Raw genomic sequence first — 20,024 nt, 5'->3', positions numbered from 1 at the left:
ACTGCCTCATCCTGCAAGTAATCAGGCAACTTGTCTTTTCCTGTCCTAGCAAGAAACACTAGAATTAGATCTATTTTATAGTATCAGTCATGTAAGGAAAGAGTAGTGCAGTCCAGCAGATATTGAGGTTGCTAACCGCAGTGAAAGCAGAGGGTTCACAAAAAAAAAAAAAGAAAGAAAAAGAAAAAAGAGGAAAATCTATATGCTGAGTGGTGATAACTCCCACCTTCTTCATATAATTCAATTCCAGTACTGTGACTGATGGATCAGATACATAGAGACTGCCTCTCGTTGCATTCAGATAGGATTTCAAAATTGTTTTTTATCTTTAAAAACTAAATAGACTCAGAGTTAAAACCGTGCTATCCTGATATTTGGGTGCTACACAGTTTTACCCTCAGGGTTTTGTCAGATGATCAGGTTCCTTCCAATCTTGGTGCCGCAGGTCACAAATCCCAAGCAGTCTTGGATGTCTTCCCTTTAAATAAGAAGAGGTGGAAGAAGTAACTAACTTTGAATAAAAAACTTGAATCTAAACTACAGATTAAATCACTGAGAAAAACGAAACCCAAGGAAAATACAGACATAATTATTTCAAGCTGATTATCTTCAGTAATCCACATTGCTGGAGATAGTAAATGGGCAGGGTGCTTGCCTTGCATACAGCCAACAAGAGTTTCAGTTCTAGGTACCACATACTGTTCTCTTAGCCTGGCCAGGAGTGATCCCTGAACAGAGAAGCTGGAGTAAGCCCTGAGCACTGCTGGGTGTGGCCCACAAACAAGCAAACAACAAAAGGACAAAAGTGACAACAAAAACAAAGTAAAAGAAAGTACAGACATTAGACTGAACAAAGGAAATTATTTTCAAGCCATGAATTTGCATTTCCAGGATTTAAAGATGAACATACATCCATTGGGTGAGCTGTGTGTTTCATAAAAGAAATAAAAACAAGAAAGAGCACTTCTAAATTAAGTAATGTGTAGAAGTTATTGAGGAGTAAAAGAGTAAGACTGAGAAAAATTTTAAAGGTGGGGAAAAGAAATTATATCAGCAATCCAAGAATTGCAACACTCAGTAGTAAGAATTCCAGAAAGATAGTTGCTGAAAGCAGTAATTATCAAAGCACTAATAAAAAAAGAAGTTGTTTTTTTTTTTCTTAGAAGGCTATATGGCTTCAAATCAAAGATGGTACTGAAAGCCCAGGACAATATTGAGTTAGGTAGTACAGCTTATAGCCAGAAGATACATTATCGTGTAGTTTTATAAGGTAGAGAAATCAGAAAGAATATGAAAGTTACTAGGAAGAAAATACTGTGATAACATAGGAAGAATCAGAAGACAGAAAAGCATCGAATCCAAAAGAGCAGTATCTTTTAAGTTTGAAGAGAATTTTTCTCACCCTGAAGTTTTAAACTCAAATTCTGAATTATTAAGTAAAATGAAATATATTTATAGATGTGAGAACTTCCAAATATATTTTGTCCTATGAATCCATTTGTAGGAAACATAAGGGTGAACTTAGGAAATCAAGAAAGAGAAAGATAACAATTCCAGAAACTGGAGCAAAGGAACATTACCAACTTAAAGTAATTCAGCAGGCTCAGAGAGAAAGCATCTTGGTTATACCAAGAAGGTAGTTTCAAGTGAAATCAAAGTATCTACAGGAAAGAAAAAGAAAACAAAAAGGTGCAATACATGCATTGTGTTGAAAAATTTGTATTTTTCTAAGTCAATGATGGTTGGAGGAATCACTAGGGATGGGAGATGCGTGCTCATAGAGGCAGGGGGTAGGGAGGGGGTGGCAGGAGGGATACTGGGAACATTGGTGGTGGAAAAAGTACACTGGTGAAGGGAGGGTGTTCTATCTTTATATGACTGAAACTCAATCATGAAAGCTTTGTAACTATCTCACGGTGATTCGATTTAAAAAAAAAATATGTGTGTGGTTGAGGATTTATAACTTTTTTTTTGAGAACTTGAAAAGATTTTGTAAGAAAAATAACCCAAGCAAGCAAAACTCCCAGGAATGAATTTATTCAGATATTCTTTGGATGTGAAAACCTGACAAATTTAGATAAGATGATGATGACTTCACTACATAGAGGTTACAAAAGGGAAAGAAAGAATAGCTATGGAGAGGAAAACAAAGAACATACCTTCTTATGCCTAGAATATACTAATCGTGATTTAATCATGCTACATATAAATATTACAAACTTGCAGGCTATCTAATGTAGCCTGCCCACAGGGCAGAGTCTGGCAAACTCCCCATGGCGTACCAAATATGCCAAATACCAGTAACAATGATGGGTCTCATTCTCCTAAAGAGCCTTGAATATAATCTCAGGGCTAGGATGAAAGAGACGTTACTGGGGCCTACTCGAGGCAATCGACGAATAACAGGATGATGAAATGAAATATATAAATATACACATAGACGTTTCAAAAAATGGTTAAAATACTTAAAACCCAGAGTCGATGCTGATCTGATGTAAATGTGCTGCTTTTTCATTATGATCATAGGACAGGCTGTGTTTTTATATCTGAGTTCATATATTACTTTGTTCGTAGCCTTTACTGTATACAAGTTGTGACTAGTTCTGTGGAGGAAAGTGGGGATTCAAAAATGAGAATAATGAACTGGAGAGTGTGAGATGTATAATTCTTTACGTGGGAAAGCTAGAGAAAAAATTCCCTGTTAATTATCAGAAGGAACTTATGCTGTTGGAGTGTTTTCCAGATAGAAGTGCAGTCTTTGAGAAGAATGAGAGTGAGAGGAGTTTAGTGAATTTCTGGACCTGAAAGAAAGTGAAACTACTCAAGTGAACTGGGTTGTAAGAGATACTATTGAACAGGAAGGTGTAAGTCAAGATTGTGCCATGGTTGTAGGTTATTATAATTACTTTCAAGATGATCGTGCTTTGTAGGTTACCAGAGTTGACTTTTTCCCCTAGCATTTGGACCACCTCAGTTATGCTTAGCATTACTCATGGCTTTGTGCTCAGGGATCACCACTGGCTGTATTCAGGGATCATATGTGACGCTGGGGATTGAATCCTGGGTCAGCTGCATGTTGTACAAGCACTCTCCTTGCTGTACATTGCTCAGGCCTCATAACTGTGTTTTTAACCAAAGTTACCATATCCATAAAGTACCTTAACTCTTCTCAGTTTAAACTTCACCCTATGCCCTCTTTCAACACCTTTTATTTAATGTCTATTATGCAAAGTTTTCATTAGTATTTAGTTTGTATTTAAGGTAGCTATTTATGCTGCTTTAGGAATCCTTCTTAATCAGAGTTTTCTAGAATGTGCATACATGAGTAACATGAAAGCCAGTTTCAACATATAATTTTATTAAAAAATTATTGAAGTGCAGTAAATTACAAAGTTACAAAGTTATGCATGATTGCATCACAGGCGTACAATGTTCAATCACCATTCCCTTCACGAGTGCCCACTTCCCTCTACCAATGTCCCCAGCTTCCCTCCTGTCCCCCAGCCTACTTCTCTATCAGGCACTTTAAAAACATTTTTTACCCTTGTTATATACTGTGTTTTACAGTTCTGTTACTGATAGGGTATCATGCACATCACTTCACCTCCTTTCAGATCCCGGTCCTTGTCTAGAGTGACCACTTCCCAGTATCATTACCTTCCTTGACCTTTCCCCACATCTCTCCCCAGAGGGTCAAACTTCCTACTTAGGACACAAGCAACAAGCAACTGGTCTGTTCTGTTCTCCTGCCCTTTGTTTCTATTATCTTTGGGTATTAATTACTCCCCTACTGTGTTTCTTTATATCCCACAAATGAGCAAGATTATTATCAACAAATAATTTTCCTTTAACTTTTATTGTCCCAAATATATTACAGTTTTTTTCCACTAACTGCTTGACCTACTCTATTTGATGTTAAGGGTTCTGAAGAATATTTTAACATAAATTTGGATATGTTGTTACTGTGATAATATTCAGATGTTAAGATAAACAGCTGAGGAGAAATTGAACTCTGCTTTTGAAAAACAAAAATAAAATTTACTCACTACTGGTTTCTTAAGAAAATTCGTCATCAGAACTGTGAAAGACTTTTCTATCCAAGAAAATATTTAAGAGTAATTCCATTTGTTTTTTGAGATCCAGAGATATCACATAGGTTTAGGCACGTGCCTTGCATTTCCAATTTCCTGGCACCATATGTTCCAGGAGTGGTCTCTCAGCACAAAACAAGAAGTATGCCCTGAGCACCATTAGGTGGGCCTCTCCCCCAAAACTGTCAATACAGTTTTTTTTTTAAAGATAATCAAAGCGTTCGCCTTACACGCGGCCAACATGGCCGACCTGAGTTCGATTCCTCCGCCCCTCTCAGAGAGCCCTGCAAGCTACTGAGAGTATTGGATATGCCAGACACAGTAACAACAAAGTCTCCAATGGAGACGTTACTGGGCCCGCTCGAGCAAATCGATGATCAACGGGAGGGCCTTACCTTACCTTACCAAAGGAGACTTCATTTCATGGCATCTATTGGATCTACAGATGACTTGGAAGTGTGTGTGCCCATGTGCGTGTGTGTATGTGTGCATGTGCAGGAAAGGGCAACTTATCCAGGGAAATTTCCTCTGTGAGTCTTTTTCCTTCTTATCGGTGAACCTGACATGATTCATTTCCTAACCCAAGACAAAGATTTATTTCTTTGTCCCATTTATTTTTGTGATAAACATGTACCGAGTACTTACTCTATATTAAACCCTGATCATTTATTGTAGACATAGAACATTTCTATTTCCATGAATTAAATAATTTTGGGTTTTTTTACACCATGGAATTGCTTGTAGATGTAAAACAGTTCAGATTTGTTACTAAATTAAAATCTTGACATATACTTATTTTTAGCATCTGTTATCTTCCAAATTTTCTGTTATTGTTTCTTACAGGTATGCTGGAGCAATGGAAAGATTGCAAGCAGAAACTGAACTTATTAATAGGGTAAATAGTACTTACCTGGTGAGGCACAGGACCAAAGAGTCAGGAGAATATGCAATTAGCATTAAGTAAGTAGGACAAGTACTTTACAAAAATAGATTTCCTGTTTTCATAATTGCATAAAGCATCTGACATGTATAACACTGAAGTTGAAAATCAAGGTTCTAATTGCAGCAAAAATAATGCATCCATCCAGACAGTTCATTAATACTTGAAAATATCTGTTAAAAGCTGTATTAAGTGTTATAGACTGCTAATTGGTACATTAGATTTCTTTCATAACATTGTATTTTTGGTGACTTGATGTGTGTGTTTTTCTAGTAAATTCTGGGAGTCTACATTAGTAGAGTTTATTTTGTTTCTCTGTATTCTCCAAATGGACTTACTAAATAAATTGGGCATAATAATTGGTCAAATCCAACTCTCCCTTTTTACTTCAAATATCATCAGCCAATCTAGTAAATATATTTGGTTAATTAGCTGTCAATGATGTATTGGCATAGGTATATATTTTGTCTAAAGAATTAATTCCTATAATGTTACTGGGACATGCCCTCTGGTAATTATTGATTTCTACTGATTAAAAACACATTTATATTCATAAGTTATTCGTTGCCCCCAGGTACAATAATGAAGCAAAGCACATCAAGATTTTAACAAGAGATGGCTTCTTTCACATTGCAGAAAATAGAAAATTTAAAAGTTTAATGGTAAGCATTGATTAATTCTTTCAAACTGTGGTCCTAATTTTTGTTATTAGAAAGGTCAGTTTAATTTTATAGTTTCTTGAAAATTTTGCTCATTGAAATATTTAGTGATAATCATACTGAAATTTTGCAGCAAAACCCTGAGAATTCTAAATTGAAGAAACTCAGTCATTATATGTCCACCTGTTCATAGTTTTCATTGTAAGCTGTTGACAATTTTTACATAATATTTCAGAGTCCACTGGTAAAGTGCTTCTATTATACTTAGGTTCATTCAAACAGAAATGCAATGTACTATAAAATGGAAAAACTGTCTATTTTCTACTATTTCAAATTACCTGTACTTTGGTACTCATTAGTTACTTTGGATAATTATGCTTCATAAGTTAACAGTTTATCACACTAAAGTTTATGTTTAATAGGAATTTATAGATAGAAATAATATATTATTGCTTATTATCTGAGATGAACAAAGATTGACTACCAATATTTAAAGTGGACAACTTTTTAATTTGATTAGTGTGTTGGAATATTATGCTTATTTCATATGAACAGTGTCCATGTGTCATTATGCATTGCTGACAGTAAAGAAAAAGTTTGTATTTCCTTAAAAGTGGTCTCAAGTCTGTTTATCAACTTTGAGTTTCCTGAGATAATGAAGAATTTGGATATAAGACATAAGATGCATTTGTAGCTCTCTGCTAAGTACTTTGAGTAACATTGGGAAGGACCACTCATTGATTGAGCCATCAATCAAAAGGTACATACAGCATCCTTCCGGAAAACATCTCCAAGCACTTTGTAGATATTAACATTAAAGTTAAAACTGAGTGTGAGAGAGCTTTACAAAATAGCCAGCTTGAAAGCCCTATCTAAAAATTTAGAACTGCTTCAAGACAGGATCAGTATTTTAAAGAAATGAAGCCTCTTGAGTTGAAAAGAAAAGTAAATACCACATTCCCAAGTCAGAAACTAAGGGTTTCTGAAATTCAAGATCATGTCCTGAGAAATGTAAACTCTGTCAAATCCGTAGCCAAGATCAGGCCTCCTCCGTTCCTGGAAGTGACTTGTCTTTTGTTGGAACAATCAGGCCAAATATGCTGAGAGAACAAGGCCTGAGGAAGTTCTTCCTAAAATGAAAACTAGGAGGGAGGTGTGGGGCAGATACACCAATAATGAGTGCCAGCCCCAACTGGACATAAGTGAGTGCACCAGGGGGTCTCGGCATCACTGCTAGACACACCAGCTTCCCCTGCAGAACTTCCTTGGATGGTAATGAGCTACTCTGTGGTATTGCACTTAATATGATTAAAAAAAAAAACACTGTAGGGTCAAAGATGCCTGCCAGCCTTGCCAACTATCAAAGTAAGCGAATGAACTCCCCAAAGAGGATGAAAATCAAAGAGGATAAAAGGAGTAGTTGTTGGAAAGGGCCAATCAGTTCAACTTCCTGTTACCTGGGTTCAGTTCAAGGAAGTTTATCAATAGGAGAGGTTCACTGTGAAGAGCTAGGAAGGCTGCAGTGATGTGAACAAGAGAATATAGATCCTAGTGTTGCTATCTACTTAGAAAAATGTGATTATAGTACAAACAGGAGAGGCACATAATTCAAATAATTTTATGTTATAGAAATGAAATTGAAAGTTTTAGTCACAGCTAAAATAAGCTACACTTTCTATGGCATGTGTAAAATAATCAGAGCTAACCACTGTTAGAGACATGAATATTTGTTTCCTTCCATTTCCTGAAGCTCCTTTGCAAGGAAGCTTTAGTTCAGTGGATTAGAGGAGGGGATTAAAATTAATAACAGGTGGACAAGGTGCTTGCCTTGCATGTGGCTGACCAGGTTTGATCCCCAGCACTACCAAGACAGAGTCAGAATAAGCTCTGAGCATAGCTAGGTGTGACTCCCCTCCCCCTCTGCTCCCCCGCCTCAATCAAAATTAATAGCAAAATTACAGTGGAACTAAGATAACAGCAAAAGAATATACCCATAGAAGTAAAGACAAGGAACTGAAAGATCTCTCTCAGAAATATACTTGTGTCAGTTTAGCAAATAGCTAAGAATCACCGAGAAGACAGTTGAGCTATCCTGAGCTATCCCTCTTAGTCTCTTAGTTTCTGTTCATTTGTTGGATAAATTTATATTGATTTCTTAATATGTGAACTCACTATTTTTGAAGAATTGAAAAAGAACTGGATGAAATGCTTTCAAATTAGTAAATCCATCTGTACCAAGAACCCAGTAGTAGTGCTGTCCTTGAACCTTTCCTGGGAAATGTCACATAGATACTTTGATCAGAGGGGAAGTCTCACATCTCAGTAACTAGCCCCTAGGAAAGGAATCTAAAGCATTATTAAGGGCCTTTAACTTCACTCTGGTGATGTAAGTGCTTCTCTAAACCTGTATCATTCAACTTTAAGGAGTTACTTTTTATCATCTTCATGTCAAGTACTATAATTCCCACTTTATCTGTTAGATGTCTCTGTATTTGATTTGCTACTTCCAGAAAGTTCAGTGTGCTATCATTGCTGATAAAGTTACATTCTCCTACTTGTAAAACTTGCTAACATTTGAAATTAAAGTTTAATTTGGGAAGGATGTACAATGCAAGCAAATTCCAGAACTTGTTTTAAATTAGCCAGTTTCTCAAAGAGAACATTGGCCTTAGGTGGTTTTGACTCCACCTTGTCCCCTGGGTTTGACCAGGTTGTTTAATCAAACTCTGTTTTTCTTAGCTATTAAATTCAAATTCTAAATGAATTTCTGTATCCAGATTACAAGGCATTAATTTTATTCTAATTTTCATGTATGCCAGACAATCCATGTCCAAATGCTGTTTATAAATCGCCCCACTGCTGTTTCCTTGGTAATTGGAATGATTGGCTCTCACTCATTATTTTTCAGAGACTTAAATTGTTGACACTGCTGTGTGAGTGTGAGATAAGGAAAGCTTAGCAGTTTCTTTTGTCTAGAATCTTCTTATTTACTTGTAGTACCTGAAGGTCAATGACTGCTAAGGCAGGGATGGATTAGATTAAAATACAAATGCAGAAAGGCATAGATTGGAAATGATCCTTGATGGTGTAATTTAATTCTACCCAGTTAGAAACTTGGAGGAAGCTTTACCCTAAAAAAACTGTGAAAGTGGAGCTATTATCTTCCATGTTTTAGTGAAAAGTTGAGAAAAGTGTATTTGCAAGGCACCAAGCCACATAACCCACAGATTTGGCGATCTTTTTTTTTTCTTCTTACATCAAATTTAGAGGCAGATAAGTAGTAGATGATCACCATGGTTTTCAGTGTGCTAGCTCTAAGGTCTCAGTCAACTTCATGTAATATTTGCATAAAATTCATATTATCTATAAGATTGCATTCAGGGTCAGAGTTAATGGCATGATTTCTTTATAGTTTATTATTTTTAAAGATAAATATTTTTATTGGGTTGTATAACATGAGTAAAATAACATCTTATATGCATCTAAAATATCATTTATACTTGTAAAGGTCTTCCAAAGATCTTATAGAACTTTGGTTTCCACTTTAAAATATTAAATAAGTAGTAGCATTAATTCTGAATAGGATTTTAATCCTATACTTGCCCTTGTAAGCATGTTAAATATCACCATAATAAAAGTGTCATATCTCATTTTTTAAATCATTTTGAAAATAATAGCTTCTGTCTGGTATTTTTTATTTCCTTTTCTCATTTTTATAAAGGATGGTCATATTCCAAGTTTCTTTTTGTCCTCAAAGACCCTACATGTTCTAGGGCCAGGAAGGAAAATAGAATGAAAAAAAAATGGTTGTAAGTTATAATAATATAATTTCTAGAAGCTAGTAGCTAGGGGCTGTGTAGGTGCTAATACATCATAGGCACTTTAGAAAGTATTCCTTTCCTTTTCCTCTTATTTCCTTTCACCTGTATTTTCTTATGTAAGGACTATTTTCTAATAATCTCATGATACAATTGAAAACACAAACTTTGTAGACATATCCCAGCTCTTCTACCTTGTACCCAAGACCTGAGCATTAGTGAAGGACTTTGCCTATTTCTTGTTTCCCAGGAAAAGATTGTAAGAAACTGTACAAAAGGCCTAGCATGTGAGATAATGATAATATTATTCACATGCACCAGGCACTTAGTATATGCTTTACTATAATCTGTGAAATGATTTATTATCCCCATTTTCCAGATGTGAGTGTTGAAAACTCCACCTTTACTTTATCAAAAGCGTCACCCATACAAGACTACATACTGTTTATGAATATGTTTTTTAATCACCTTTCTGTTCTCAGCCTGACTTTTATATTTACAATAATCTTCTTCCTGGCTTTTGAAATTGTACTGAACATGATTGCCCCTCAGTTCCTCTTTTGTAAACCACAGCACCGGGAAGGAGAGAGAGAACAAAAGGGAATACCCTGTCACAGAGGCAGGGTGGGATGGGGGGATAGGGGTGGGAGGGATACTGGGATTAGTGGTGGTGGAGAATGGGCACTGGTGAAAGGATGGGTACTCGATCATTGTATAAATGAAACCCAAGCACAAAAATTTTTAAGTCTGCAACTGTACCTCATGGTGTTTCACTAATAAAAATTTAAAAAATAATAATAAAAGAAATTGTACCTGTTCTTCAACTGAAGTCAAACTATATTTATCATAAAATCTTCCCTTCTCCTCCCTGCTGGACCTGTGAAAAGAAATTCCCTTTTTGCCTTAGAGCTCCTATTAATAACACCTCATTCTCCTTTGAAGTCAAGAACTCACAGAAAGTGGAAACCTTATCATCATCATCTATGTGACCCCTAAGATTTCTCACAAAGTTCATTCTACATTCTACAACTCTTCCCTATTCAGTCATAAATAATAAATCATTGCTGACTCTCTCTGTTTTTTTCCCGGTGATTTCTGATCAGATTGATTTGTTTAGGGAACTTTGATTATAATCACTGAATAAGGTAAAGGTAAAGGTAAAGGCCCTCCCGTTGATCGTCGATTTGCTCGAGCGGGCCCAGTAACGTCTCCATTGGAGACTTTGTTGTTACTGTGTTTGGCATATCAAATACTCTCAGTAGCTTGCCAGGCTCTCCGAGAGGGGCGGAGGAATCGAACTCAGGTCGGATATTCTAAATTGGTGGCAGTGATTTTTAAAAGAAATGAGTGTCTTATCTACTTAAAAAAATAGTTGTTCTAGAAGCACAAAACAGATTAAAAGTGCTGAAGGTAGGTAAAGGGATATATATGATAACTTCTCAGCACATATATTTCAAACCACAATGCCCAGAAGAAAAGAAAGAGTGTGAAAGAGAGAAAGAAGAAAAGTACCTGCCCGAGGAGCAGGTTGGGGTGATTGTCTGGAGGGAAACTAGGGACAATGGTGGTGGGAAATATACACTGGTGAAGGGGTGGATATTAGAACATTATGAATGAAACCCAGTATGGCTGAAACCCAGTCATGAATAACCTTGTGATTGTGTATCCCATGGTGAGTCAATGAAGTGTAAAAATTTTCAAAGTGATTTTATTTTTATATTAGGTATTTTTGTACAATGATACACTAAAGTTTTATCAAATGATAATATACTTTTTCACTATGGATTAGTACTCTTTTCTGTTATAAATGGAGGAATTATGATCCTAGCAATCTATGAAACCAACACCTCAAAAGAAATGTTCTGATTAATAGTAATTAGTCTCATATATTTAAAGCAGATTAGTATAAAATATAACCAGAATTATCCATATTACTGACCTTTGTAAAAACTGGACAATATGCAGAGCTGAGATGGACATTAACACTTTAGTTAAGTCATAAGCAATATCAAGTTACATTGTGATTTACCAACTTTGGTTTGCAGTGAAAAGTACATTTAGAATCTAGTTTGTTTTTATGCCATGCTAGAAGAAAATTCAGGAAACTAGGAATTGCTTTATGTTCAGCAAACAGCTGTTCCCTTTATTTTTGTTTAGAAAGGCAAGTATTTCATAAATAACAATAATTGCTGGTCTGAAATTGAGGTTTAATATGGTTTCTTTTCATTTACCACATCTGACTGAAGACTGTCAAGATAATCCTCTATCTATGAATAACAATAAGGGGTAACTCACATTATGAATAGCCTGAATAGCAAAGATAATAACTAGGTAGGTACATGAACATCCGGGTATCAGATTATCATTTATTTATCCTTCCTTATACTATACTTATGGATCTTTAGTATTAAATAGTTCACTTTGATATCATTTTATATAAAATATTTATGTGCTTGAGAATAAAACTCTCCTTATTAAAAAAAAATACTTGATTCTGTTTTCCCAAAGGAACTTGTGGAGTACTACAAGCATCATTCTCTCAAAGAAGGATTCAGAACCTTAGACACGACTCTGCAGTTTCCGTACAAGGAGCCTGAACATTCAGCAGGACAGAGGGCTAATCGAGGAGGCAGCAGCTGTGAGTACTACAGTAGAGAATATAATTTGCTCTTATTTCAGGACCAAAGGTCTGGTAACATTACACACCTTCATTCCAGCTATTGAAATATAACCACTTACTATAATAATGCTCTTTATTTTTGACAATGCATTTCACAAGTGATTTTTTTAAAAAAATCTAAACAGAATCAGATAGAATGGCAGTTTTATGAACATGTCTAGAAACATGTTTTGTGCAAGTTAAAATTCATGTTTATGTTCAGAAGCCCGCAAGTAATGCTAAGGGTTTGTTAATCTAGAAGCCTTGTTCTTTTCTCAGACTTGAGGCCAAACTCTGCTTAGTTTACATGTGTTTGTAGCCATGATGCTATTTGAGTGAGTGTTTAAGCAAAGCTAGTGCACAGCTCTCTTGTTCTGCCTAACATTCCAACTTACTTTTAATTCTTTTTTTCCAATAACAATTTTAAAATTTTGAAATGTCTAAAACATTTTTTTCTCTAGTAACGGTATTTCTAAAAGTGTATATTATCCATTTTACTTCCAAATGAACTGTGCCACCACCAATCTGCAGAGATGAGCACACAAAGTTATGTTGTAATGAAAATGTGAGTTCAAGTCAAAAACTGTTTTTCTATCATCCTTTAATGGCATATAATCTTCTTGAAGGTAGATATAGCATGAAAGAAAATGTTAAGGTGAAAATTGTGGATAAGTGTGATTTTATTCTCTTATTTTGATATGTTTTTAATTAAAAAGTTTTGCAGGATAAATGAATACATTGTTATTATTCAGAGTCTTCAGCCTGGCAAAACTGAAATCTAGAAATATTTCAAAAAATAAGTTTAATCAGTACAACCCAACCCACCCCTACTTGCCCCCCCCCCACCACCACCCACAACAAAACACAGAAACTGGAAGACAGTAAATTTCCACTCTCTAACACCCAAACCTAAGTAAAAGTCTTGTATGCTTAATATAAGCAAATATACTAGTAATTTGTCTCATCAACTAACAGGATTTTTTTCCTCAATATTTATTACTTAATAGCTGTTCTCTTTGTCAGGATAAATGGTAAAAAATAGAAAGTATGCAATGAAAGTAGTCAGAGCACACTTTGTGTTGAAACTTTGAAGGCAGCTGGCTGGAGCAATAGCACAGCGGTTAGGGTGTCTGCCTTGCACGCAGCCGAACTGGGTTCGATTCCTCTACCCCTCTCGGAGAGCCCGGCAAGCTGGCAAGATACGGCAAAATCTGGCAAGCTATCCGTGATGTATTCAATATGATAAAAACAGTAACAACAAGTCTCACAATTTGTTGTGAGATGTTACTGGTGCCTGTTCAAGCAAATTGATGAACGATGGGAGGACAGTGACAGTGATAATGTACCAAGGGCTGGGGATATGGTTCAGCTTCAGAGTATATGTTTGGATGTGTAAGGTTCTGGGTCTGATCCCCAGCACTACACACAAAATCACAAATCACAAATCATCCTGTTAATCGTCGATTGCCTCAAGCAGGCCCCAGTAACGTCTCCTTCATCCTAGCCCTGAGATTATATTCAAGGCTCTTTAGGAGAATGAGACCCATCATTGTTACTGGTATTTGGCATATTGGGTACGACACGGGGAGTTTCCCAGACTCTGCCGTGTGGGCGGGCTACATTCGGTAGCCTGCCAGTTTGTCCAAAGTAGGAATGAGATAATAAGATGTCATAATAGGATGTCGTGGCCGCACGGTTCCGGGAGCTGGTTTTTATAGTCTCTGAGTCTTGGCCGTTGATGGGATTACACGGCGCCAGGGGGCCAGTTGGTGGGTGTGACCCCCGCCTACTGGAATTTGGAGGATCTGGGTGGAGGATGCTCGACCCAAATCCGAGTAGGCTTGGAGATCTCGGCCCCGGAACCCGCGTGACTTTGTCCCTCTGCCAGTACCTTCATGTGTGCGGAGAGTGGTCTCAGCATGGTGGTGGCTGGTCCTGGAGGTCTTTGGCTGCTGGAGCCCTGGTCGGGGCAGAGAGGAAAGCTCAACCCGCTCCCCTCCAAGGGACCCCGGCGGTGAGGACAGTCAGGCACTGCAAAAAATAATAAATGCATTTTATTTTTTAACTTAACATTACCCAACTACTAACATATTCTGATATATACCATACTTATTCATATAGAAACACGCCTACCTTTATTCTGACTATACATTGCTAGTATCTGACATAGAAACTGAAATACTGCATGGCCTTTGTTATTTCCTATACATCTCCTATACATCTGTCTTTTGCATCATAAAGGAATTGTTCATGGTGTATTTCAACATATAGCATGTATGATATTCAATGAATGTCTGGTAATTTAATCAACAACAAAAAAATAAGAGTGGAAAAAGAACATGAATGAAAAAATGCTCTCCCTTGAAAGATAATCCTCCCACAAGTTTCTTTCTTGCTTTTTTTTTTTTTTTTTGCTTTTTGGGTCACACTTGGCGATGCTCAGGGGTGTTACTCTTGGCTCTGCACTCAGGAATCACTCCTGGCTGTACTCAGGGGACCATATAGAATGCTGAGAATTGAACCTGGGTTGGCCGCATGCAAGGCAAATGCCTTACCTGCTATGCTGTATTGCTCCAGCCTCCACAAGTTTCTTAAATGTCTACCAAAGTCAAATTTTTTTAATGAATGAGAAATATAAATATAATATATATCTTTTACCAGGGTCTTGTGGAGGAGAGTGGAATGAGCAGTCAAAGTTTTTTTTTTGGGGGGGGGGTCACTTCTGACAATGGACAGGGGTTACTCCTGGCTCTGCATTCAGGAATTACTCCTGGCAGTGCTCAGAGGACCATATGGGACGCCGGGAATTGAACCCGGGTTGGCCATGTGCAAGGCAAATGTCCTACCTGCTGTGCTATCGCTCCAGCCCCTCAAAGTAGTTTTTTTCTTTGCCTTACTTTCATTTGTTTTCTGGTGTTAGGCATCAAACCCAAAGCCTCACATATGTGAAGCATGTACTTTACCACTGAACGACTTCCCTGTGTGGCTGGAGTGATAGCTCAGTGGGTAGGTGTTTGCCTAGCCACTGTCAACCCAGGTTCGATTCCCAGCATCCCATATGGTCCCCCTGAGCACTGCAAGGAGTAATTCCTGAGTGCAGAGCCAGTAATAACCCCTGTGCGTCGCCGGGTATGACCCAAAAAGAAAAAAAATACTTCGCTGGATCTAGAAAAATGGAATTTTCTACTGTCTGTTTCTTCACCTTACCATTAGCAACAGAAGTTGCTAAAAAAATACTATTTGAGCTATTCTCTTTGTTCTAGAGCGCCATGTGTGGAGAGGCTGGCAATGGGAGAGCTGCCATCCTTACTTCACCGTGTGGTAATTCCCAGGCACATTCTCCAGATTTGGCTCCTGTGTATGCCCAGTGAATATTTTCCATGATGAGTAAAGTTGCCCAGCTTTGTTTATCTCTAGTCTTTTAGTAGTTTAATGCTCAAAGTTGTTTAGCAATTAGGGCAGTCTTAACATTTTCTTTCTTTTCTTTCTTTTTACTTTCCTTGCAATGATTTTGCATATCCATTTTTACCACAGGAATTTTTTTTCCCTTAAATTTTTATTAGTGAAACACCATGAGGTACACTTGTAGACTTATAAATTTTTGAGCTTGGGTTTCAGTTACACAATGATCGAATACCTATCCCTCCACCGGTGCCCATTCTCCACCACCACCAGTCCCAGTATACCTCCCACCCCCCACCCCCCCATCCCATCCTACCTCTGTGGCAGGGCATTCCCTTTTGTTATCTCTTTCCTTTTGAATGCTGTGGTTTGCAAAAGAGACCATTGAGTGGCAATCTTGTTCGGTCTATAGTCTACTCTCATCACACAGCTTTCATCCTGAGAGGAACCTCTCAACACCCTTTGTTTGATGCTCCCTTCTCTACCTGAGCTGCCTTTTCCCCTAGCATATGCGGCTGTCCTCAAAGCCATGGAGTAATCCTCCTGGTACTTATCTCGGCTATTCTTGGGTGTTAGTCTTCTATTTTGTTACTTTATGTTCCCCAGATGTATGCAATCTTTCTATGTCCGTCCCATTCTTTCTGACTCATTTCTCTTAGCATGATACTTTCCATGTAGTACCACTTGTATATGAATTTCATGACTTCATCTTTTCTAACAGCTGCATAGTACTCCATAGTGTAGATGTACCAAAGTTTCTTTAACCAGTCATCTGTTCTTAGGCACTCAGGTTTACTACAGGAAATTTTTTTAAGAGTCATGAGATCATTTGCCCCTAACCAATATTTTATTGCAATTCATGCCATAAAACACTTTTATAATCAAAAAAGAAAAGAAAATAATTCACTTAAGATGCAGTTTTCATTAGAATTTGGTTTTATCCATCAGTTATTCATTTGTTTATATTCCCAACACAGACTTGGCACTGTTTCAGGTATTGGGATATAACTGTTCAGAGACAAATTTCCTGTTTTTATAGGGCTTATATTTTACTGCTGGAGCGATAGCACAGCGGTAGGGCGTTTGCCTTGCACGCAGCCAACATGGCCGACCCGAGTTCGATTCCTCCGCCCCTCTCGGAGAGCCCGGCAAGCTACCTAGAGTATCTCGCCCACACAGCAGAGCCTGGCAAGCTCCCCGTGACGTATTCGATATGCCAGACACAGTAACAACAAAGTCTCCAATGGAAACGTTACTGGGCCCGCTCAAGCAAATTGATGATCAACGGGAGGGCCTTTACTTTTTACTTTACTTATATTTTACTGCAGAGATATAGATAACTCTAGGTTAGAGGGTTTTGGTACAGGATGATCAGAAAAAAAAAATCACAATGAAAACTGGAAAGAATGACAAGCGAGTTAATATATATATCAGTTAGCAAAAATAATTGCACACTGGTTCACATTGCAGGGTTATTATTCTAATCATTGTTTTCATTAATTATTATTTTCATTACCATATAACATGATTACAATCATAAATCTAAATTATTATACTTTCCAATGTTTAGTTTATATAACCTAACTTTTTATGAAACTGTCTTATAAAAAATGGGTATTTCATAATCCTACGATGGATACTTTATAGAACAGTAAGCTGGTTCTAAGGATTAATGGAGGTGTGCCATCTCTAGAGCATCTTTAAACATATTTCTGGCACCTGGAAAACAATAAAATTCAGCTACTATAATAGTCTACCATTTCTACCACTTTAACTTCTGCTGCTACTTATATTAGTAAACACAGCAAACATCTACCTATGTTTCTGAGTTGAATGATGCTATTAATTTTAGCTCTTACTAAAATTAATTTAGCTATTAATGCTATTAATTTTAGCAACTTTTGTTTTTATGAGTGTACATGTACATAGTGCACAGGTAAAACTAAAACACGGGTTTTACTTTTATGCAACCTGAGATCTTCAGAAAAGATAAAGAAGAAATGGTACATGCCCTGTATAGAAATGCTATATATTTTACAGAAAAACTATTCAAGATGTTGACATAGACCTTAAATTTGGTCCATAGCTTTGGATATGCTACTATCATTTAAGAAGTCTTACTTGAGTTGGTGAATTAAAGATGGTTCCGATATCTCATTGCTTTTATAAAATACTTAGATATTCAGAACATGCAAATTAAAACCTGGACCTACCTCCCTTTGTTTTGAGTAGGGATTGAGAATAGGGTTACAAATTCTGAAGCCTAATATTACAATTTTTATTTTCTTAAAATGTTCACCTTTGAAAATTAAATCCTTGGGCCTCATTGGGATATAACCTCTATATTGGTCTGGGTTGAATGTTTGTGAGCAAATTACCAAGTTACCTTTTTTTTCTGGTTAATGATAAAAATATCTCCTGCAAATGCAATATAAAGTATATAAAGATATTGGCTAGAATTGAGCAGAGTTCCAGATTACTGGGCACAATCATAGTATGTCTAAATTGGGATTCCATTGTAGACAATGCTCTTTTGCTGGGCTGTGAGATTTAAGTTTTGCCTTTGGAGTAACGAGTGTTTCCAAGAATAAAATGAAGAGAGAACTCAGGCATTATAGTGATCTGTATTCTTCCCTAGAAACTGTAGTGGCTCACCCAGACAGCATTCCCACCCACAGTGACTATGAGTTCCATTTTTTCCCAGATCCCTGCCAATACTGATCGCTTCTAGTATTTTTAATAAATGCTATTCTCACTGGTGTGATAATGATACCTCATTGAAGAGCACCTGATTGCTGGGAGATGTGAGCTGGGGGTGACTCAGGGGCATAGTTGGGAGTTCACGGGAACTTTAGAGTTGATGAGGTGTAGTAATAGTGTACACCAAGACCATGACTGTCAACATTATTGTAAACAGGTGACCTCAGCTATTAGACAAGGCAAGGAAGGGCCAGGGAAGGGAAAGGGGTAAAGACAGAAAAATACTGCAGGGGTTCCATGGGAAATGTTTTGCTCCATTTTATGTGTATGTGGAAGAATCCCATTACTTTCAAAAATAGCCACAGCAAAACTGTTAGACTGATGCTTCAGGTCTATTTGTAGGACCTTTATATATACATATATAAAGGCTACTAAATTGATGTTTTTCTTGCTCTACAATGAGAACCCAATTATTTCCAGGCCTACTGCTAAGCCACTTAGCTTGTCTGGATTTCAGCTTTCTTATCCAATGAAAGATGGATAAGATTAGATATTATATATTTTTTTATTTTTTAAAGATATTGTGTCCTTTTAAAAGCAGAATCCTAAGTTTCTTTCTTTATGTGAAGGGAAGAGATTTGGTGGAGTGTTCCTTGATTATTGCGTTTGGAATAGTTGCATGATTAGCTATTTCATCATCCATAAGTGGACCTTAAACATGTTCCCAGGTTGGTATTTATAGAGAATTAGTTGCACCAGAATAGAAATAGTCATGGTTTTAATTTTTCTTATTTACATAAATTCAAAATATTTTCTTAGAACGTATTAAAGAAGTAAAATTAATATTTTATTTAGTTTTAAAAATTTAATATTTTATTTAATAATAATATATTACGTAAAATTAATAATATTTTAATCAGGGCTGGAGTGATAGCACAGTGGGTAGGGTGTTTGTCTTGCACATGGCCAACACGGCCAACACGGCCTCGATTCCTCCACACCTCGCATGAGAGCCCAGCAAGCTACCGAGAGTATCTTGCCTGCCCAGCAAAGTCTGGCAAGCTACCCGTGATGTATTTTATATGCCAAACACAGTGACAACAAGTCTTACAATGGAGACATTACTGGGCCCGCTCGAGTAAATCGATGAACAATGGGAGGACAGTGCTACAGTGCTAATCAGGTGACCAAAGTTGGCATCACTAATAATGAGACAAAATAGTTACCATGTACCATGTGGATTGATGCTCTAAGAAGAACATTCTACTCTATTGAGATTTCTTCCCCTGCATGCATAATTTATATCTTATTCATGAAGAAACATCATATAATTCAAAGTGAAAGATGTTTTGCAAAATAATTGGTCAGAAGTTTTCAAGAGCATCAGTGTCATCAAAGATAAAGACTGAGAGATTATTTTTTGAAGTTAATAAAGCAAATAGTAAAATAGTAACCTCTGAGAGAGTTCAGTGAATGGTATGGGGATTCTTTATACCACTCCTGCTACATTTTTTAGCTGGATTCCAGGTTTTATAGTAGTGGTGGTGCCATTAGCTGAATGGGTCTAACAGCACTGGGAGAATGTGGCAACAGCCTCCTTTTTCCCTTGTTCCATGTGCAGGAGCAGCTTGCCACACTCGTTTTGATGTATGTCTACCACTGAGCAGGTTGTATTCAAAACAGTCTGCTCCTCACCTGTGACCTAAGTGTATCAGTATATCTATGCCTTCGCTTATTCAGCAAGTATTTCTTCAG

General features: G+C 37.0%; 1 protein-coding gene across 2 annotated transcripts in view; it reads left to right on the top strand.

Annotated features, from left to right (window-relative positions):
- Window positions 1–20,024, top strand: part of VAV3 (vav guanine nucleotide exchange factor 3) — a 397,225-nt gene that overhangs the window by 359,550 nt on the left and 17,651 nt on the right. For both annotated transcript variants that reach the window (XM_056139015.1, XM_056139014.1), the window contains exons 23-25: window positions 4,935–5,051; window positions 5,606–5,693; window positions 12,017–12,146. In XM_056139015.1, the coding sequence (XP_055994990.1) occupies window positions 4,935–5,051; window positions 5,606–5,693; window positions 12,017–12,146 (335 nt within the window). The remainder of the gene's footprint in view (window positions 1–4,934; window positions 5,052–5,605; window positions 5,694–12,016; window positions 12,147–20,024) is intronic.

This window comes from Sorex fumeus, unplaced genomic scaffold, assembly GCF_029834395.1.
Source record: "Sorex fumeus unplaced genomic scaffold, SorFum_2.1 ptg000131l, whole genome shotgun sequence".
Lineage (NCBI taxonomy): Eukaryota > Metazoa > Chordata > Mammalia > Eulipotyphla > Soricidae > Sorex > Sorex fumeus.
The sequence above is the reverse complement of the archived record's forward strand: the minus strand, read 5'-3'. Positions and strand labels throughout refer to the sequence as shown.